The following is a 23524-nucleotide window of genomic DNA, read 5'->3' as shown; positions in this document are numbered from 1 at the left end:
GCCCAAGGACACAACGGCAGTGACTAGGATGGCACAAGCGGGAATCGAACCTGCAACTCTCAAGTTGCTGGCACGGCCACTCTACCAACCGAGCTATGCCGCCCCACAATAAGAAACATATGTTTAATGTACCCTAAGAATTTTTGTTAAAATAAAGCCCATCCATCCATCCATTTTCTACCGCTTATTCCCTTTTGGGGTCGCGGGGGGCACTGGCGCCTGTCTCAGCTACAGTCGGGCAATAAAGCCAATAATGCGATAGTTTGTGGTCCTTTTTATTTAGAAAAGTATCGAAAAGTGTCGAAATAACTTTGGTACCGGTACCAAAATATTGGTATTGTGACAACACTAGTTCATACTGAAGCACTTGAGGCCAACAACACACACACATGCAGTAGTTGTGTACTAGTTTGAGCGCTGCAGGCATCACACTTACGAGATCTTAGCACACACGTTGCACCTCCATTCGCGCCGCTTGGTGGCGGACACGCGGCACTCGCTGCACACCCGCAGCCCACACTCATCGCAGAGCTCGCCGCGGTCAAAGATCAGGCCCAGCGTCTTGAGACACCGGCCGCACTGACGCTCCCCGGACTCTCGCGGTGCGCTACGAGAACCTTTGCGTTTGATCTCCAGCAGCTCGTTCTTTAACTTCCTGTGGGGACGCCAAACATGAGAAGACCAGGCGAGACAAAAAGGGAGACGAAGCTCACAAAGCGCTGCTCACCGTATTCTCTTCTCCTCTCGCTTCCTCAGCTTCTCGTCTTTCTGCAGCACCTTCAGGATGGTGTCTCGCTCGTGCTCCAGCAGGAAGGAGAGGTTCATGTCATCCGGGACTTCCATCGCTCATTCGGGTTCCACTCGGCAAAGGTGGCAGAATCAGTTGAGCAGAGCGTGGAGTTGGCGGCCCGCTTCTTTCACATCCACAACGTGGTTCCAAATTCACATTGTTGTCCAGGCTTCCGCAGAGAATCCTGGAGGAGTCAAGGTGGTTGAACCGATTGCAACAACTTCAGTGGCTGCAGCATTAAAATGGTTTTGGTAAGATAAAGAATGAAACTTCATTGTGTACTATCTTCAAAACATTCAACAAACTGGATTTTCTTTGCTTGTCTCTTGAGAAAACCTGCTATTTAAAGGCCTACTGAAACCCACTACTACCGACCACGCAGTCTGATAGTTTATATATCAATGACGAAATATTACCATTGCAACACATGCCAATACGGCCGGTTTAGTTTACTAAATTGCAATTTTAACTTTCCCGCGAAGTATCCTGTTGGAAACGTCGCGGAATGACGCGTGCACGTGACGTCACCGGTTGTAGCGAACATGTTCTTCCAGCACCCCTCACGGCTAAAAGTCGTCTGTTTAAATCGCATAATTACACAGTATCCTGGACATCTGTGTTGCTGAATCTTTTGCAATTTGTTCAATTAATAATGGAGAAGTCAAAGAAGAAAGATGGAGGTGGGAAGCGGTGTATTGCAGCTACTTTTAACAACACAAACACAGCCGGTGTTTCCTTGTTTACATTCCCGAAGGTGAAGCTTTACTATGGAACAGAACGGTCAAGTGAACATGGTTCTCTACCACATATCAACCGGCAGGTTTCGGTGAGAAAAATGTGGTAACAAGTCAGCTCTTACCGTAGACATGAGCGGAGCTTGCGTCCTTCTGCAGTTGCGGACTCTCTTACCTCCTCCCACCGGAGACACTGGGGGTCACCACACCCGTGGCCACACACCTCCGACTTTCAGGTACCATATAATCTCACTAAAACACTAGTAACACAATAAGCAGATAAGGGATTTTCCAGAATTATCCTAGTAAATGTGTTTAACATCTGAATCGCTCCCACTGCCCTTGCCTTTTTTTTTTCTAGTCCTTCACTCTCACTATCCTCTTTCACGAATCTTTCATCCTCGTTCAAATTAAAGGGGAAATCGTCGCTTTCTCGGTCCGAATCGCTCTCGCTGCTGGTGGCTATAATTGTAAACAATGTGAGGATGTGAGGAGCTCTACAACCCGTGACATCACGCGCACATTGTCTGCTACCTCCGGTAAAGGCAAGGCTTTTTATCAGCGACCAAAAGTTGCGAACTTTATCGTCGACGTTCTCTACTAAATCCTTTCAGCAAAAATATGGCAATATCACGAAATGATCAAGTATGACACATAGAATGGACCTGCTATCCCCGTTTAAATAAGAAAATCTCATTTCAGTAGGCCTTTAATTCATTCCAATCCGTCATTCTTGCTTCATTTCTGCCCCTTGCACCGACAGCTTGCTTCCTTCACACACATTAGGAAGCTGCTTAGCTCCTTTATGAATGAGTGCAGCATTTGGGGCAAAGAAGCTGCAGCTGCACTGTGATAAATGGGAATATTTCTCCTTTAAGACACAATGATGTGAATGTATGATAGGAAATTACACTTTATGGTTGTCATAATACTTAATAGCAGTGTTTCTCAACCTTTTTTGAGCCAAGGATGCACACCACCCGCAGAAAACATTAAAGGCCTACTGAAATGAGATTTTCTTATTCAAACGGGGATAGCAGGTCCATTCTATGTGTCATACTTAATCGTTTCGCAATATTGCCATATTTTTGCTGAAAGGATTTAGTAGAGAACATCGATGATAAAGTTCGCAACTTTTGGTCGCTAATAGAAAAGCCTTGCCTTTACCGGAAGTCGCAGACGATGACGTCACCCGACAGTCTGCCCCACAACAAGATGACAGAAAAAGAAAGGGCTTTCTGACTAAAACGGACTACAATGGCAGACCGGCGCAAAGCACTCTGGGTATATTTTTACCATACATGAATAATTCGCTAACATCACCAATGGGAAAAGCTTACCTAATATTGTTTGCGGAAATATGAAGGGAGGCAAGATTGCTTTATAAATATCTCCACAAAGCTTCCACGGTGTCATGTTTTGTGGTCACGTTCTGTTTGGTTTTGGACTCATTGTGCACTCTTGTTTTGTCACCATGACAACTCATTAGTTTCACCTGTTATGTGTTCATGACTCATGCACCTGATTTGTTTGGACTCAGGCACCTGTCAATCATTGCACCACTATTTAAGCCTGTAGTTGCCAGGCAGTCAGCCAGGTGACACCACACTCTACACACCCTTGATACCCGATTGATTACGCCTCAGAAAAAATAAATAAATAAAAGGATTAGCACCCCCACCCCCCCACCCCCCGGGCCGCGGGACAAATTATTAAGCGTTGATCGGTCCGCGGATACAAAAAGGTTTGAAATGTAGAAAGAAAATCATAACATGACCTCTTTATTGTAGGATTACGTATATTGCTTTTATGGGTATCCATCCATCCATTTCCTACCGCTTATTCCCTATTGGGGTCTTTTATGGGTATCATTCATTAGAAATAGTAATGTACATACCGCCCGAATGCAGCTGAGACCCCAAAAGGGACAAACTGTAGAAAATGGATGGATGGATGGATGTGCTAGTGCACATCCATGACACTTTACTTACACCTAGTGACCAGTCAGTATTCACAACCACATAATGTTAATTTCTCTTAAAATACAACACTGACCTTTGACAATGGGCAAAACCTAACAAATTACATTATACTATAAAAATCTTTGGTCAAAGACGGGCCTAAATAGCACAATTTAAAAAAAATTTTTTGATAAATGTGCGTTTTGAGTGACCATACCACACTGTGGCGGTGGGAAAGCAGTGGAGTTCCAGCCGATGTTGAGTCACAAAAATGAATTTAGAGCAGACATGGACAAAAAACGGTAAACTGAATGGCACGTTTAGCTTGGAAGCCCTAGCAGGTCTGTCTTGCCACAAGATTGAAGTTATTTCCAACCACTCTCGCTGTGAGTTGAGTTATCACCGGAGTTCCTAGTTGCTAGGGTTGCCGAGTTTGCTTACTATAAGCCACTTTGGGCTTGTTTTTTTCTGAAATCTCTTGCAAGTTTGTGAGACGCGGGTTGCGTTTTTTGGCCTAATTTTTTTACCATGGGGTTGCTTATTTAAGCTTGCTTTTCTGTCCCCAGGCTTCACGGTGGAATAGGGGTTAGTGCGTCTGCCTCACAATACGAAGGTCCTGACTAGTCCTGGGTTCAATCCCGGGCTCGGGATCTTTCTGTGTGGAGTTTGCATGTTCTCCCTGTGACTGCGTGCGTTCCCTCTGGGTACTCACTTCCAAAGACATGCACCTGGGGATATGTTGATTGGCAACACTAAATTGGCCTTAGTGTGTGAATGTGAGTGTGAATGCTATCTGTCTATCTGTGTTGGCCCTGCGATGAGGTAGCGACTTGTCCAGGGTGTACACCGCCTTCCGCTCAACTGTAGCTGAGATAGGCACCAGCGCCCCCCGCGACCCCAAAGGGAATAAGCGGTAGGAAATGGATGGATGGATGGATTTCAGTCCCCACAATAAAGATACACGGCTGCAAGTAGTTTTTGTATTCTCCTTTTCCATGCCTCCAAATAAAGTTGGATTTGATTTGATTTGATTTACTACACAATGTTTCCTGGCTTTTGCACCCACGCTCGACTTGGCGTGCCCCCTGCAGACAATGCACGCAAATGACGCATGTGCAACTCCGACAGACAAACAAGGGTAGGAGACAGAGTGAGGGTTGGTGCCAGTAAGTCTGCAAAAGCTGAGGAAAAAACATCATTAAAAATGAAAGAATGGGAGAAAAAGAGCGCACTTAAGGACTGGATTAGACACCAGGGGGAACATGGCTTGCGTTTATGTGTGTGTTTCTGTAAAAGAGTGTTTGTGTCCATTTTGTTAAAGCGCTTAAAAAACATGTTTAATAAACACACATGTGCTCAAATCATTTTATATTGGGTGTCCATATTCAAAATGTACACTCATTAAATACATAAAAATAGTTTTGTATTTTCCAATTAATCCCAATTAATCATGAGTAAATACAGTGGTTCTCAAATGGGGGTACGCGTACCCACGGGCGTACTTGAAGGTATGTCAAGGGGTACGTGAGATTTTAAAAAAATATTCTAAAAATAGCCACAATTTAAAAATTCTTTATAAATATATTTAATGAATAATACTTCAACAAAATATGAATGTAAGTTCATAAACTGTGAAAAGGAATGCAACAATGCAAGATTTTGTGTTGACAGCTAGATTTTTTTTTTTGTGGACATCTTCCATAAATATTGATGTTAAAGATTTATTTTTTTGTGAAAAAATGTTTGGAAAAAGTTCATGAATCCAGACTACACATAGAAATCTTTATTTATAATTGAATCACTTGTTTATTTTTCGACAAGTTTTTAGTTATTTCTATATCTTTTTTTCCAAATAGTTCAAGAAAGACCACTACAAATGAGCAATATTTTAAACTTTTATACAATTCAATAAATCAGAAACTGATGACATAGTGCTGTATTTTACTTCTTTATCTCTTTTTTTTTCAACCAAAAATGCTTTGCTCTGATTAGGGGGTACTTGAATTAAAAAAATGTTCACAGAAGGTACATCACTGAAAAAAAGGTTGAGAACCAATGAGTAAATAAAATGCAACTAACCATGATTAAATATTTTAACCATTTGGCAGCTCAATGTTCTTTCCATTTTTATTTTTAACATTTTTCCTGATATGCCCGCATCTCAAAAATCATCAAAAATTCTAAACTACAGTATTGACCTGAATATAGGTGTGCTTAAAAAAGTCAAGTTGTCTAATATTCAGGGTCAAGAACAGGGTTTGCCAACCTTTACTTGAGAACTACTTACAACTAGGGGTGTAACAATATGAAAATTACATATCGAGGTTAATGCGACCAAAATTATTATTATCACGGTATTGCTGAACGTGCTCAAAACATTTTTTATCCATCCATTTTCTACCGCTTGTCCCTTTTGGGGTCGCTGGAGTCTATCTCAGCTGCATTCGGGCGGAATGCGGCGTACACCCTGGACAAGTCGCCACACGAGAACCAATTTTAGTTTTGCCAATCAACCTGTCCCCAGGTGCATGTCTTTGGAGTTGGGAGGAAGCCGGAGTACCCGGAGGGAACCCACGCAGTCACGGGGAGAACATGCAAACTCCACACAGAAAGATCCCAAGCCCGGGATTGAACTCAGGACTACTCAAGACCTGAGTATTGTAAGACAGACGCACTAACCCTTCTTCCACCGTGCTGCCGATTTTTTTTTTATCCATCCATTTTCTACCGCTTATTCCCTTTCGGGGTTGCGGGGGGTGCTGGCGCCTATCTCAGCTACAATCGGGCGGAAGGCGGGGTACACCCTGGACAAGTCGCCACCTCATCACAGGGCCAACACAGATAGACAGACAACATTCACACTCACATTCACACACTAGGGCCAATTTAGTGTTGCCAATCAACCTATCCCCAGGTGCATGTCTTTGGAGTTGGGAGGAAGCCGGAGTACCCGGAGGGAACCCACGCAGTCACGGGGAGAACATGCAAACTCCACACAGAAAGATCCCAAGCCCGGGATTAAACTCAGGACTACTCAAGAACTGAGTATTGTAAGACAGACGCACTAACCCTTCTCCCACCGTGCTGCCGATTTTTTTTTTTATATCATTGAAAAAAATAAAAATTGACACACAGTATACTATCCTTGGTAGAAGAAATATTACACATTGTTCTGGCTTTGTCAGGGACATATTTTTGTGAGGGTGTAAATATGTTTTTAATGATAAAGGCAAAATGGGGTTTGTAAGTACTGGAGAAAGGCACTAATGTGTTTTGTTTTCGTGTTGTCATTTAACCCAGCTAGCAACCTGCTTAAAAAGTATCATCGTGCCGTTAGATTTCAGAGTGAGGTAATCAATCCCGATTTTCCGAAAATGTAAATATGAAACGGTAAAATTAACCATCATTATAACGATAATCATTACATCCCTACTTGCTACACAATACGACAAATATAACCCAGCAGGCACAAGACATTGAAACAATGTTAAGAAACTTGTTGAATTAGGTTTTGACGTTGAGCAACTCAGACATAACGATAAAACAACATGCTTTTTGACAATGTTTATTCAATGTCAGGTTTTGACGTTGATTTGACCTTTGAAATTTGGTCATTTCCTAACCAACAACGTGAGACATCAACGCTGTCACAATTTACAAATATAACAATTTTGCAACGTTGTTTCAAAGTCAGTTTTAAAGGACATGCATGTATAATCAACGTTGTATCAATGTCTAGTGCCTGCTGAGACGCGCAGTGTGCATGTGAAGCAATCAGTGTGTGAATGTGTGTGTGAATGGGTGAATGTGGAAATACTGTCAAAGCGCTTTGGGCTCCTTAAAAAGGGGTAGAAAAGCACTATACAAGTACAACCATTTACCTTTTTTTTTTACCAATATTTCACAAAATGCTGTGTGCTTGGTTTAAAAAAAATGTTATTATCAATCAACACTTATCAAGCACACAACTAAGCCAGTGTCGTTGAGTGTGAAGGCTCGGGAATCTTCCCATTCATATTTAAACTCTAATTTTTATTCTGAGATTTGCTTCTGAGATTCGTTTCCAAACACACAAACACACACACACTGGCTCCTCATCCCTTTTCCTTACTTTTATCCAATCACCAGTCAGGACACAGCCTGGACACATTCACTGCCTCACAGACATTCCGGGATTATGAGAAAAAATGTTTCGAAGGGAGCGACGAACAAAGAAGTAAAAGAGGCAAATCAGAGCTTTTCTTCCTGTCACTTGCATTGACAAGTGTTTTGAACGGATCAACTAAGAGACAAACTGGAAAAAAGGGCGGTTATAACGCTAATACTAAGATAACTGTTATCAATACAGCACTGACATTGACAACATAATTTAAAAGAAATAAATAAATAAAAATAAAGAGTATTACTGTATTTTACGGACTATATATAGGTACTTTTTCCTACGCTTTGAACCTTGCGGCTTATTAAATGGTGTGGCTAATTTATGAATTTTTCTTCGCTAACAACTATGTTTTGTATTCAAGAAATGGTCTGCAACACCAACCGAGAGACTGAAAAGGTGTTATTGTTTGCGCTGTGGCGCCATCGTTTGGGCGGGTTTGCTCACTATAGGTATTGCGGTTTGAAAATGTACTTCCTGTTTACTGACTTGAACCAGAAGTATATCTGGTTTCGTCTACTATTCTGGTTTCGTCTACTATTCGTCTATAGCATTTCCGTTCGAAAGGATTATTCATTCATCACTGTAAGTTTTACAAATAACTAAAACAATTGATACTTACTCAACCGTCCCATGTGTGATGTCTATAAGAGTGTTTTCATAAATTGGTCGTTGTAACACGAACAGCACAGGGCGATGCGTAGATTGTTCTTCCTAGGTGCAGAGGGAACGACAGAAAACGGCGTGCAGGTAAGATTATGATTTATTCCTCATAAATCAAGAAGAAAAAACACAAATACAAGAAAACAAACAAACAAGCATGCCTCTGGCACGGGACGCTAACGGAATAGCTACACAGGGAAAGCTCAGGAGGAACTTAGCGCAAAAAACAAAAGGAACAAACGTAACGTGTTGCGTGACAGCAAACAAAAGCACCAGACTGAGTGAGGTGATAGGCAGGACTAAATAGCTTTCCGATTAGTGCCTGGGAACAGGTGAGCGTCCCGAACACTAATCAGAGGCAGGTGAAAAAAATCAGCACCCATGACAACCAAGAAACACAAAACAGGGGTGCTGAAACAGAACTTAAACCACAAGTGAATGAAAACCTAAATAAACGTAAACAAACTATGATCCGGGCAACGTATCCTAACAGCCGTGCAATCATAATGTAATCAAGATAGCATCGTTAGTATATAGCAAATATGCTAAAACGTGTATGGGTGTCTATGTTAGTATAGTATTAACTTACAATAGCATTCTTTTTGTATTATTTCAATTTTGCAAATTCACTAAAATCTCACCGTGGAACTATTGAGTCTGTTTAGGTGATTGGAGAACTACCTCCAACAACTAGTGGGTCCATGACGATGACTCCTGTTTTGTTTGATCAGCCGTTGTACTGCCGTGTGACAGGCTCCGTTTGGAAACAATTAAGGCATGTAAATAAATATTTACAAAATAATTTGAACCGGTACATATCTGCGGCTAATATAAGTAAAAAGATTTATTTATTCTATAATTTGGTGCACTATAGCCTGGAAAGTATGGTACTTTCCAGGTCATCTTATGTTTGGTTCGATACAATGTGTATCGTCACTAGACTGAATTATTCTGTTAACAGACTCACAGTTTACTTCTTGGTGATTAAAAAAGTTAAATTGAACACATTTTTGTTCTATTCAATTTTTTTTTGGTCCCTTGCTTGACTCTATTTTCACAGCTTTTCTTCCTATCAGTTATGATTACTATGTCTGTGTGCTGCAGTAGGAGTGGTTCCAATTTTAGTATGTGTGTTACGTCCTGAGTACACACACACACACACACACACACACACACGCACACGCACACACACGCACACACGCACACACGCACACACGCATTCCTGCTGTTCTGCACACAAATGCTGTTTGCCATTGAGTAAACAGGAGCAACGAGGCGAAGAGACAAACTTTGGCTTTTCAGCACAAATAACAGGTCAATTTCAAGCCTGGCAGTGATAATAAATGTTCTATAGTCATGCTCAGAAAAACGCGTGACTCATATTTTTCAAGGTTGTCCGCCGCCCGCCAATCAATAACGACTCTTTTGTAGCCAACTTAATGCTTAATAGGTCGCTTCACGGTACTTTGTAAGTCATTTTGCGCAAGAGGACGGCCATGTCTGCCTGCGCCCAAACACCGTGGCGGCACTGCTAATTAATGAACTCAGGTGGATAAGCAGAGGGCACGCGGATGATGGAAGAAAAGATGTGGGGTGAATGTTTATGTTTGTTTGGTTCACATAGCAGTTATGTCATTTCCATTATGTTGCATGGGATATGAACCTCAAAAACCGAGGTAGGTACCAAACTATATGTGTTTATGGCGAACTGTAACCCTTAGTGTTTATCATGTTGGAAAGAAGCAGTGAGGGTCAAACTGGCAGAGATGGGACAAGTCATTGTTTTGCAAGTCTTAAAGGCCTACTGAAACCCACTACTAGCGACCACGCAGTCTGATAGTTTATATATCAATGATGAAATGTTAACATTGCAACACATGCCAATACGGCCTTTTTAGTTTACTAAATTGCAATTTTAAATTTCCCGCGATTTTCTTGTTGAAAACGTCGCGGAATGATGACGCGTACGCGTGACGTCACGGGCTGTCAGGAAATATTAGCGCTGCACCACTAGCGGCTAAAAGTCATCTGCTTTAATCGCATAATTACACAGTATTTTGGACATCTGTGTTGCTGAATCTTTTGCAATTTGTTCATTTAATAATGGAGACTATAAAGAACAATGCTGTTGGTGGAAAGCGGTGGATTGCAGCTGTCTTTAGCACCGAGACACAGCCAGTGTTTCTTTGTTTGTTGTGAGGCAGAGCGGTCAAGCAAACATGTTTTCTCTCTGTCAACCAGCATGTTTCTGGATGGGGAAATTGTGATATATGTCTTACCGTAGACATCAGTGGATTATTCGTCGTCCTGCAACAGCTGTCAAAAAAGGCAACTGTGAGCTTGGCTTCTCTCTGAGGCACTGCGTGTTCACCGCAGCCATCCGTCCTCGAGGTATGTCTTTACAATCTTTAAAATCTCACTAAAACACTATTAAAACAATAAGCAGATGAGGGATCTTCCAGAATTATCCTAGTCAATGTGTTTAACTACATCTGAAACGCTCACAACGCCAGGGTGTACCCCGCCTTCCGCCCGATTGTAGCTGAGATAGGCGCCAGCGTCCCCCGCGAACCCAAAAGGGAATAAGCGGTAGAAAATGGATGGATGGATGGATGAAACGCTCACAACGCCGCCACTATTTTTTTTTTCTTTTTTTTTCCTAGTCCTTCACTATCAATATCCTAATTCACAAATCTTTCATCCTCACTCAAATTAATGGGGAAATTGACGCTTTCTTGGTCCGAATTGCTCTTACTGCTTGGTGGCTCACATTATAAACAATGTGAATATGTGTGGAGCCCTGCAACTCGTGACGTCAGGCGCACATAATTCCGGTAAAGGCAATATCGCGAAATGATCAAGTATGACACATAGAATGGACCTGCTATTCCCGTTTGAATAAGAAAATCTCATTTCATTACCCTTTAAGTCATAAGTATCAAGTATTTGCCCTCAAGTATCAAGTCAAGTCCAAAATTAAGACTGGAAAGTCTCAAGTCAAGTCCCAAGTACTGCATTTTGAGTTTTGAGTCCTTTCAGGTACTTTTAACCACAGACTGAAATATTTACACGGATTAGATGTGTATGCTTTTAAAATGCTGTATTTATTAAAACAAGTGCATTTGAAATTGCAGGGAAAGAATTGTGTTCACATTGCACTTTATAATAGCACTATTAACCGGTCATTTTAAACATTTAACTCATTCCTTTGCAGAGTAAACACATTTGAAAAAATAAGGGCAACTGTACTTATTTGTACAAATGTGTTAACATTGTATTTCCATGGCATATTGCATTTTAACTACCTAATTTTTCGGAGTATAAGTCCCTTCGGAGTATAAGTCGCATCTGCCGAAAAAGCATAATAAAGAAGGAAAAAAACATATATAAGTCGCACTGGAGTATAAGTTGCATTTTTTGGGGAAATGTATTTGATAAAACCCAACACCAAGAATAAACATTTGAAAGGCAATTTAAAATAAATAAAGAATAGTGTACAACAGGCTGAATAAGTGTACGTTATATGACGCATAAATAACCAACTGAGAAGGTGCCTGGTATGTTAACGTAACATATTATGGTAAGAGTTTTTCAAATAACTATAACATATAGAACATGCTACACATTTACCAAACAATCTGTCACTCCTAATCGCTAAATCCGATTAAATCTTATACGTCTAGTCTCTTACGTGAATGAGCTCCGGCTTCCTCCCACTTCCAAAGACATGCACCTGGGGATAGGTTGATTGGCAACACTAAATTGGCCCTAGTGTGTGAATGTGAGTGTGAATGTTGTCTGTCTATCTGTGTTGGTCCTGCGATGAGGTGGCGACTTGTCCAGGGTGTACCCTGCCTTCCGCCCGATTGTAGCTGAGATAGGCGCCAGCGCCCCCCGCGACCCCGAAAGGGAATAAGCGGTAGAAAATGGATGGATGGATATTTTACGGTAATGTGTTAGTAATTTCACACATAAGTCGTCCTGAGTATAAGTCGCACCCCTGGCCAAACTATGAAAAAAACTGGTACTTATAGTCCGAGAAATACGGTAGTTCCACAACAGTTTCTATCCTGTTCTTACCTAATCTCATCGCATACTGCATGTGTGTTTATATGTGCGTACACACAAAAAACATAAATACAGGAACATAACAATGAACAGAGTTGTACTTTTTAGATGTCAGGGCCCTATGCAATATGTACACATATTGTTAATATAGTGTACATTTTAACTGACTTTTACTTAACTATGTTTGTCTTTTTGTAGGTGGCTAAAATACGCGATGCTGCTTACTGCCGTTTAACATTAAGTTACTGTGTGTGATACATTGATTAACGTAACATTATGCAACCCTGCTAAAAAAAAAATCACTTGACAAAAAGTATGAATAAGGTAGCGAACTGCAGTGGATGCAACAGATTGCCGTGTTTGCAATAACGTTATAACGTTATAACGTTAGCCGTGGGTTTACAGCCTCACTGATTTAACTACACAACAAATAAAAGTTACGTTACTTAGCCAATAAACGTTAGTTTACGTTCAAAACTTACCCTTCTTTGTGCAACTTCAAATGTCGAACAAAGTTGGAAATTGTTGAGTCTCCGTCTGTAATCTTCGAACCACATGTTTTTCATACTGCAATTCGTTTTTTTGTTGACTCGTAGTTTTTATACCCAAAAGAAGCGATCTTTGGTATAATTTTTGCTCACTGGCGCGTTGTTTGAAAGCTCTCCTTCATTGGTTGTACCGCAATTTGATTGAATGAATGCTGTCGGATGAAAACAACGTGGCTCTAATTTGATTGGATGTTGTACCGACAGTGCACATCAGCGCTGACAGACAAACATACACAAGGAAAGATACGGACCGCTCCTGAATAACTTTTTAATCTTTGGGTTTTGGGGAAAGTAGCAAGTCAAAAGGCACAAGTCCATGTGAAGTCACAAGTCATCGATGTTAAAGTCTACGTCGAGTTACAAGTCCCTTTACATTTTGTCAAGTCGAGTCTAAAGTCATCAAATTGATGACTCAGGTCTGACTCGAGTCCAAGTCATGTGACTCGAGTCCACACCTCTGCAAACTGGCGCCATCTTTGAAGCTTGTATGCAATGACACCATTCCTCCAAATACAATATGTATCTAAAAAAGGCGTATCATGTAAGAAATGTTTGGCCTTGGCGGAGGTCCGCACTCAGTTGCAGTTAATGACGTGACATTAGGACGCTCGATGGTCTCTATTGTGTTTGCCTTAGGAGGATGGAGAGCTGTGCAAATAGCAGCATCAGCCCAGTGGAAACGACAATAAACTAATATTCCTCAGCGCTAAGAGTAAACCTACACTAATCACAAAAAGTTATGAGCCTTTCAGCGTGACGAGTTGTCCAAAATACGGCCCGTGGGCCAAGTGCAGCCCGCCAGCATATTGAATTTGGCCTGCGAGACGTCATGAGTCTTAAATGCCCCTGCTGAGGCAGGTCACACAACACGACAACATCCCCCTGAATCATTGATGATCATTAATGCCACCCAGACACAGGCAAACATTGACCAAGAACCATGAGGCCAAAACCCAGCAGGTCACGGCAACTCCCAGACAAACAAGACCAGGACGTCGAAGTGCAGGAAGCATTAAAAATTAATCCACATAGGGTCAATAGCAGCACAATTCCCAGCTGCTCTTACAGCCGACACGGTAAATCAAGTCTCCACGACACTTGGTAGGCAGCCACATTTATCTCCAGGGACACACTTGGCCTGCAGGCGTGCATAGAAAGATTTAATTACAAACACAGCTTTGAGACGTCATGGCGATGTTTGTTCCTCACAATTCTTTAACATCCATTCATTTTCTACCACTTATCCCTTTCGAGGTCGCGGGGGGTGATGGAGCCTGTCGTAGCTACAATAGTCAAGAATGCGGCGTACCCTCTGGACAAGTCGCCACCTCATCGTAGGGCCAACACAGATAGACAGACAACATTCACACTCACGTTCACACACTAGGGCCAATTTAGTGTTGCCAATCAACCTATCCCCAGGTGCATGTTTTTGGAGGTGGGAGGAAGCCGGAGTACCCGGAGGGAATCCACACAGTCACAGGGGGGACACGCAAACTCCACACAGAAAGAGCCCGAGCACAGGATGGAACCCAGGAGCTTTAACATAACAATCAAATATTTGCAACATAATTATAGTTATATAAAAATTCAGTGCATTTTATGGTCTTTTTGAAGCTTGATGTTTTTCATTTTACTTGGACCATTTTTTTACTCAACATTCCATATTACTATTTTATTTGTTTGAGAACAAAATTAGAATTGTAATTTGACTTTAAAGTTTGACTTTATTTAGAGTTTGAAATATTATAATAAATCAAAATTACTCTGGTACTTTTTTTTTTTAAAGTCCTTTCTGTACATTTTATTTTCTTTGTAGAACTTTTCATTATATTTGTATTTCTATTTTTGTTATTACAAATTTTGAAAGTATTTTCACGTCAACACAACATTTAAATTATATTTTTCCACAGAGAAAAAAACAATACAGTCATGGTCAAACGTTTACATACACTTGTGAATGACATAATGTCATGGCTGTCTTGAGTTTCCAATAATTTCTCCAAAAAAAAAAAAAAAAAAAGACCAGTTGATCTCCCGTTTCTTTTCTTTTTCTCTTCTGTCCCCCCCCCCCCCCCTCCCTTGTGGAGGGGGTCCGGTCCGATGACCATGGATGAAGTACTGGCTGTTCAGAGTCGGGACCCAGGATGGACCACTCGTCAAGACCCAGGATGGACCGCTCGCCTGTGTATCGGTTGGGGACATCTCAACGCTGCTGATCCGACTCCGCTTGGGATGGTTTCCTGTGGACGGGACTCTCGCTGCTGTCTTGGATCCGCTTTGAACTGAACTCTCACGGCTGTGTTGGAGCCACTATGGATTGAACTTTCACAGTATCATGTTAGACCCGCTCGACATCCATTGCTTTCGGTCCCCTAGGGGGGAGGGGTTGCCCACATATGAGGTCCTCTCCAAGGTTCTCATAGTCATCATTGTCACTGGCGTCCCACTGGGTGTGAGTTCTCCTTGCCCACTGGGTGTGAATTTTTCCTGCCCTTATGTGGGTTCTTCCACGGATGTTGTAGTCGTAGTGGTTTGTACAGGTCCTTTGAGACATTTGTGATTTGGGGCTATATAAATAAACATTGATTGATTGATTGATTGATTGATTGATTTTGTGAGAGTGATTGGAGCACAGCCTTGCGATGAGGTGGCGACTTGTACAGGGTGTATACCGCCTTCCGCCCGGTTGTAGCTGAGACAGGCACCAGCGCCCCCCGTGACCCCAAAGGGAATAATCGGTAGGAAATGGATGGATGGATGGATGGATGGATGGATGGATGGATTGGAGTACATACAAAAAATCTTCATGAAGTTTGGTTCTTTTATTAATTTATTACGGGTTTACTGAAAATGTGACCAAATTTGCTGGGTCAAAAGTATACATACATCAATGTTAATATTTGGTTACATGTCCCTTGGCAAGTTTCACTACAATAAGGCACTTTTGGTGGCCATCCACGAGCTTCTGGTTGAATTTTTGACCACTCCTATTGACAAAATTGGTGCAGTTTAGCTAAATGTGTTGTTTTTCTGACATGGACTTGTTTCTTCAGCATTGTCCACATGTTTAAATCAGGACTTTGGGAAGGCCATTCCTTTACCACTTTTGACATGTGTTTGGGGTAATTGTACTGTTGGAACACCCAACTGTGCCCAAGACCCAACCTCCGGGCTGATGATATTAGGTTGTCCAGAAGAATTTGGAGGTAATCCTCCCTTTTTATTGTCTCATTTTTCATGATTTCATGATTCCCGCTGCTGCCCACTGCTCCCCTCACTTCCAGGGGGTGATCAAGGGGATGGGTCAAATGCAGAGGACAAATTTCACCACACCTAGTGGGTGTGTGACAATCATTGGTAGTTTTAACTTTAACTCATTTACTCTCTGTAAAGCACCAGTTCCATTGGCAGTAAAACAGGCACAGAGTATAATACTACCACTACCATGCTTGACGGTAGGGATGGTGTTCCTAGGATTAAAGGCCTCACCTTTTCTCCTTCAAACATATTGCTGGGTATTGTGGCCAAACGGCAAATTTTTTTAAAGGTGAGGCTTTTAAGCCTAGGAACATAATTCCCACGGTCAAGCATGGTGGTGGCAGTATTATGCTCTGGGCCTGTTTTGCTGCCAATGGAACTGGTGCTTCACAGAGAGTAAATGGGGCAATGAAAAAGGAGGATTACCTCCAAATTCTTCAGGACAACCTAAAATCATCAACCCGGAGGTTGGGTCTTGGGCACAGTTGGGTGTTCCAACAGGACAATGACCCCAAACACATGTCAAAGGTGGTAAAGGAATGGCTAAATCAGCCTGTAATTAAGGTTTTAGAATGGACTCCTCAAAGTCCTGACTTAAATGTGTGGACAATGCTGAAGAAACAAGTACCTGTCAGAAAACCAACAAATTTAGCTGAACTGCACCAATTTTGTCAAGAGGAGTGGTGAACAATTCAACCAGGAGCTTGCCAGAAGCTTGTGGATACCATGTGAACGGCCTTCCCCTCCACATTAGGCCAGCTCAGAGCCTGAGGGTCTTCAAAACCTTTCTCAAAACCTATTTCTTCTCTCTGGCTTTTAACTTGAGCCGAGCCTGCCCACTAGGCCACCATTTCTAATCCCCCCCGGCCCGCCTTCGCTTTTTTTTTTGTTTTTTTCAATTTATCACACTTTTATTATTTCATTATTTTTATCTTGCAATTTTACTTTTTATACCAACCCTTTCGCCCTATTTTTTTTGCACATCTTGTTTAGCTTATGCATTTTTTATGTTCTCTGTTTAGTTTTTTTGCTCTATGATTTTGAACCTGTAAAGCAGTGGTCCCCCAACCACCGGGCCCGATTGGTACCGGGCCGCAGAATTTTTTTTTTATTCATTTTTATTTAAAAAAAAAAAACTATATATATATATATATATATATAAATATATATATATATATATATTTTTTTTTTTTTTTTTAATAAATCAACATAAAAAACAATATACACTTACAATTAGTGCACCAACTACAAAAACCTCCCTTTTTCAAGACAAAAACGTCCCTTTTTCATGACTAAGAAGAAAAAAAAAAAAAGAAAAAAAAAGGATTCTCCCCTCCCGGGCCGCGGGACAAATTATTAAGCGTTGACCGGTCCGCGGATACAAAAAGGTTGGGGACCACTGCTGTAAAGCACTTTGGTCCAATTTTAAAATTCTTGTAAATGTGCTATATAAATAAAGTTTCCTTGCCTTGCCTTACCAAAAGCCCAGGTATGCAGTGGACGCAAGAGGACGGCCATGTCCTCAATCGCTTGATCACAAAAAAATATGAGTTGTAAAAATTATAAGCTCTGTTTATGGTGCACATTTTCATTTAAATAAATCTGCTCGCTTGCTGGATCACTGCATTAGAAGATATGAAAAAGTCACCTCGTAAAGCAGAGTGGACTTTAAAAGGCATCAGGCGTGTTCAGTGACCTCCCTGCAGCTCCACGGAGGGCAGAACTATCACACATGATGACACGTGCAGTTATAATCAAAGCGGAGGGGGACATAAAACACTATTAGCTCTCTAAAGTGACAGGATTTGGCAAAGCTCCTCAGCATGAACAGCTGTCATAAAAGAATATAGTCAATCAGAGGCATCAATAGAAAGAGGGCAGACAGACTGATAGGACACGACAGCAAAGAAGTGTGACAGTGCACCGCTACGTCCAGTGATGAAAAAAAAAAACTACCTTCCATCCATCCATTTTCTACCGCTTGTCCCTTTTAGGGTCACGGGCGGTGCTGGAGCCTATCTCAGCTGCATTCGGGCGGAAGACTTTACACCCTGGACAAGTCGCCTCCTCATCACAGGGCCAACACATATAGACAGACAACATTCATACTCACATTCACACACTAGGGGCAATTTGGTGTTGCCCATCAACCTATCCCCAGGTTCATGAATTGATTAACGGGTGTTACCATTTAGTGGTCAATTGTACGGAATATGTAATGTACTGCGCAATCTACTAATAAAAGTTTCAATCAATCAATCAATCAATCAATCAATCAATGCATGTTTTTGGAGGTAGGACGAAGCCGGAGTACCCGGAGGGAACCCACGCAGTCACGGGGAGAACATGCAAACTCCACACAGAAAGAACCTGACATGCAGTAACAAAAAAACATAATGAAAAACTAAAAAGTACTTATAAATAATACATATTGCGCACCAAACTATTGCAATATCCATCCATTTTCTACCACGTATTCCCTTTGGGGTCGCGGGGGGCACTGGTGCCTATCTCAGATACGATCGGGCGGAAGGCGGTGTACACCCTGGACAAGTCGTCACCTCATCGCAGGGCCAACACAGATAGACAGACAACATTCACACTCACATTCACACACTAGGGCCAATTTAGTGTTGCCAATCAACCTATCCCCAGGTGCATGTCTTTGGAAGTGGGAGGAAGCCGGAGTACCCGGAGGGAACCCACGCAGTCACGGGGAGAACATGCAAACTCCACACAGAAAGATCCCGAGCCCGGGATTGAACCCAGGACTATTCAGGACCTTCGTATTGTGAGGCAGACGCACTAACCCCTCTTCCACCGTGCTGCCCATAATTGCAATATGTATTGATAAATAATAAAACAAACCTAGAGGGGTGTCCAAATATTTTCCACTGAGGGTCGCATACAGAAATCATAAACTAGGATGCAAGGTTTAGACGCTTAGATCGACATACAAAATCTATCAACATGTTTAAATCTAAAACATGTATGCTTATGTGCCTGGAAAATAAACAGTAACAACAGAATAGTCTATAGACCCAGATGTAAGGCAGTATTATTTTCTTTGAAAAATGTGTAACCAAAAGGTGGCCCCAAGCTTCTTCTCTACAAGTGAATCACTTTTCTTCCTGTCACTCACACAGGCCAAATTGAATAGTCATGTTTTGAATCCCAAACAGAATCCTCAAAAAGTGTCCCTGCCAACTTTCCCTGTCCTTTCTCTAAAGGCGTGTCGGGCAGCAGCAGCCCTCTGCCCTATGTTGCCATAGAAACAGCTGAGTGAGTGGAGGGTAAATGATAAAAACAAATCCTGCCTGTCATCAACCATGTGACCTGAACAGCTTCCCTAAAAGCATGACTAGCATTTTTTATTTAGGCTTGGAAGCATTAGTTGGGTGCCGCAAATTCTGCCTGGAAACAAGAATGTTACTTATAGAGAATTCTTATTAGGGTGTTCCTCCCGACTCCAGTTTTCTTTCGTCTGTAGTGTGGAGCAACCCTCTGCCCTATGTTGCCATGGAAACTTTGACATAAAATGATTGAGGCCCACAAATTTTACCTAGCAAAAGGCAATATTTTTTATTTAGAAGGTTTTAAACACCAAACATAAAAAGGGGCCTGATTTTTCCTACAAATTGGTACCTGTTTTTGTATATTTGGGATCAGAAGAAGTCGTAAAAAATTCAAACAAGCCATTTGGATTTTACCCATTTGTGAGATTTTTCCCAAGTGTGACGTCAGCGGGTATTTCCATACTGTCATGATCGGTGGTCTGGATTATGTTTTTGTAATTTTTTTGGCCTCTTTTACTTCCTGTATGCATTCCCTTGTTTCTTTGGTTACCATGCCAGACTTATGACTTTCACCTGCCTATGGTGTTCGGACCGCGCAACTGTTTCTAATCAAGACCCTTATTTAAGCCTGTCTTTGCCAGTCAGTCGGCCTGGCGTCATTGCTTGTTTCCATGTGATACCGCAGTTCATTTTGCTCGATTCATGCCGTGTCCACGTAAGTCGTGTAAATTTCTTACCACAGTTTCTTGTTTGTTCCAAGCCATAGTTTATGTTGTTTGTTTCATGCCACAATTTTGTGTTTGTTCCATGCTGTAGTTTATGTTTGTTTACCTCAAGCCCTGCCCAGATTTGTAGTTAGATTAATAAATATGTTCCTACCTTCACGCCTAGTCCGGAATTACCCGTTTGCATCCCGGGAGAACAAACCCCGCAGCAAGCAATGTCTTCTGCCTGCTGGGATGAACCCCTTTACGTTTCCTACCAAGTGTCCCTGTCCTTTCTCTGTCTGGTAGTGCAAATATGCACTTCATTAATATTTTTGAATGTTTTTATTATAAGTATTGTGTTTGTATGAATTTGATCTCAAATAGTTCTTTACTTTGTTGATTTAATGTTATTTTAATTCACCCCATCCTGTCATTGCATATCGTCAGGCTTCCATAGTTTCCTGTAACTTCTTTAGCTCCTCACTTTGCTACTCGCAATGCTGGGGAAGCAGAGCGGTACAAGGAGTCACAGAGAAGGAGTTTATGTGATTTTTTTTTTTACTTCATTTTGAGAATAAAGCCTACTGTAAAGAAGTCCGTTGTGTGATGGCTGTCTGCAAACCCATCACAAGTACAGACCCGTTACACATGTGCTTGCAAAATATATTTTTCTGTCCCCAAAATATGCCTTTACGACCTCAACATTAAGACACAAATATAATGCCATATTTTATCGGTTCCGTTTTGTTTGTTTTCGTTACTGCAGCGAGGCGTTGGACAAGTATCCGTCCGCATACTTGTCCGTCCGCAGCACTCGCACTCAATAAAGGAGCAGACAAAGCTTCATATTGCGTGATTCAATCAAAAAACAAAGCGATTTGGATGGAAATAATGACGGCATATCTCTGCCAAGGACCCAAACTTTGCCCAGATTAGTAGTTAGATTAATAAATATGTTCCTACCTTCACGCCTAGTCCGGAATTACCCGTTTGCATCCCGGGAGAACAAACTCCGCAGAAATAGTCAAAAATAGGAGAATTATTATAATACTAAAGCAGAAGAGGCACCATTCTCTTACTTTTTGCAACACCTGGGAAGTAATTATATCAGCGAGCTTGAAAAATGTCTCGCCTATAACCTATGTGAAGGAGCCCAGAATTGTTTTTATTTGAGTGTTCAAAATATTTCAGGGTTCCTCACAAGGAAAACTTACACAGTATTAAACTGGGTTCGTACACCTTCTCCATGGCCAATAATTTAAGCGTTTTTTTAAGGACTTTCAAGATCAAATTTCCATTTTTCCCAGTACCCTTAAAAAGGCAAAAACCAGAGTGAATCAATCCATAGCCTTGTTGTTTGAGGTCACCAAATGCTGTCTGTAGGAAAAATACAAAAAATCTGCTAAAACTAGCGATGTCCGATAATGGCTTTTTTGCCGATATCCGATATTCCGATATTGTCCATTTTTTAATTACCGATACCGATATCAACCGATACCGATATATACTGTCGTGGAATTAACATATTATTATGCCTAATTTTGTCGTGATGCCCCGCTGGATGCATTAAACAATGTAACAAGGTTTTCCTAAATAAATCAACTCAAGTTATGGAAAAAAATGCCAACATGGCACTGCCATATTTACTATTGAAGTCACAACGTGCATTATTTTTTTTAACATGCATCAATACAGCAGCTTGGAATTTGGGACATGCTCTCCCTGAGAGAGCATGAGGAGGTTGAGCTGGGAGTGTATATTGTAGCGTCCCGAAAGAGTTAGTGCTGCAAGGGGTTCTGGGTATTTGTTCTGTTGTGTTTATGTTGTGTTAGGGTGTGGATGTTCTCCAGAAATGTGTTTGTCATTCTTATTTGGTGTGGGTTTACAGCATGGCGCATATTTGTAACAGTGTTAAAGTTGTTTATACGGCCACTCTCAGTGTGACCTTTATGGCTCTTGACTAAGTATGCGTTGCATTCACTTGTGTGTGTGAAAAGCCGTTGTGTGACTGGGCCGGCACGCAAAGGCAGTGTCTTTAAGGTTTATTGGTCTTCTGTACTTCTCTCTATGTTCGTGTACACAGCACCGTTTTGAAGTCATACATTTTACTTTTTGAAACAGATACCGATCATTTTGAAACCGATACCGATAATTCCCGATATTACATTTAAAAACATATCGGCCGGTAATATCGGCAGTCTGATATTAACAGATACCCCTAGATAAAAGCTATGCCTAACATTAAACCAGCACTCCCGTCCAAAGGCAAAACCTAGTAACTCACTTCTAGCTGATTTTGAGAAAACAAAGGAAAACCAATCTATCTTGATGCTGTCTTACAAAGATCTACAAAGTCATCAAACGTATAGATGTTTTCTTGAGCTTTCATTTTCTTGCTGATTGAGCCATGGATTGAATCTGCTCTCATGAACGTGTGCCCTTTCTCCAGATATTTTATCACAATCTCGGGTGGGCCCCATTCTGCGTTTGCACATTGGGCAAGAGCCGTGTACAGCGTCCAGTTTTTATTTTGACCTCCACAGTTATCTGCCCAAAAGAGTATGCAAGGGGAAGAATCAAGAACAATACATTTAATGAAGGTGCTCGCAACGTCCTGGGCCAATCTTCCAAATATCCCCTCGTGCCATAATATCACATAATCAGGTTGACCGTCGGCCCCCATTCGTGCAAATGTCTCATTAAAGACAATAAGGCGACTGACAAAGAAGCTCCGATTGGTCCCTTGAGATACTAGGTTTTTCTGTTGTATCTACACGGTTATGTGGTAGTTGCTAGGTCCTGCCATGCGCGTAACAGCTTACTTACGGAACAAATTACAATATCACATACACTAATGTAAAGCATATGACCTAGGAACTCCAAAATTATTATCAGCTCCGTTTTGACCAAAATTGAGTTACTGGCTTTTGCCTTTCGACGGGAGATGCAGTTATCATTAACTGAATGGGGCTTAGAAAATGAAGCAGTGTTTCTGTAGACTATTCAATGTCATTGATGTTTGCAAATGTGTTGGCGTTTGGGTTGTTTTTCAAATTTCTTGTTCTTTTTCTCACTCACAGCACTCAATGACATCAAACAGCACGGGTTGATTCACACCGTATTTGTGCTTGTAAACTACATAATGTGATGTAAATACACGCACCCTCAAAATGTCAATTCCACTCATTTATTAACAAAACTGTTCCAAGGATAATAAATTAAAGGAAAATATTTAGTTTGTTTCACAACACCTCAGTCACCTTTCATTAGGCGTATCAAGCCTTGTAACTGTGGCTATGACAACAATCGAACAAAAAAACAAAAGTTTACTGTTTTT

General features: G+C 41.4%; 1 protein-coding gene across 6 annotated transcripts in view; it reads right to left on the bottom strand.

Annotated features, from left to right (window-relative positions):
• Positions 1 to 23524, bottom strand: part of sytl5 (synaptotagmin-like 5) — an 84807-nt gene that overhangs the window by 35854 nt on the left and 25429 nt on the right. For 5 of the 6 annotated variants that reach the window (XM_061879225.1, XM_061879230.1, XM_061879227.1 and 2 more), the window contains exons 2-3: positions 728 to 974; positions 437 to 655 (exon numbers count right to left, since the gene is read on the bottom strand). In XM_061879225.1, coding sequence (XP_061735209.1) covers positions 437 to 655; positions 728 to 843 — 335 coding nt within the window. In that variant the 5' untranslated portion in view covers positions 844 to 974. Of the gene's footprint in view, positions 1 to 436; positions 656 to 727; positions 975 to 8266; positions 8359 to 23524 lie in introns of all 6 variants that reach the window. The other variant, XM_061879226.1, reaches the window with a different exon arrangement.

This window comes from Nerophis ophidion, linkage group LG19 (assembly GCF_033978795.1).
Source record: "Nerophis ophidion isolate RoL-2023_Sa linkage group LG19, RoL_Noph_v1.0, whole genome shotgun sequence".
NCBI lineage: Eukaryota > Metazoa > Chordata > Actinopteri > Syngnathiformes > Syngnathidae > Nerophis > Nerophis ophidion.
This window is presented reverse-complemented; position numbering and strand designations above follow the sequence as displayed.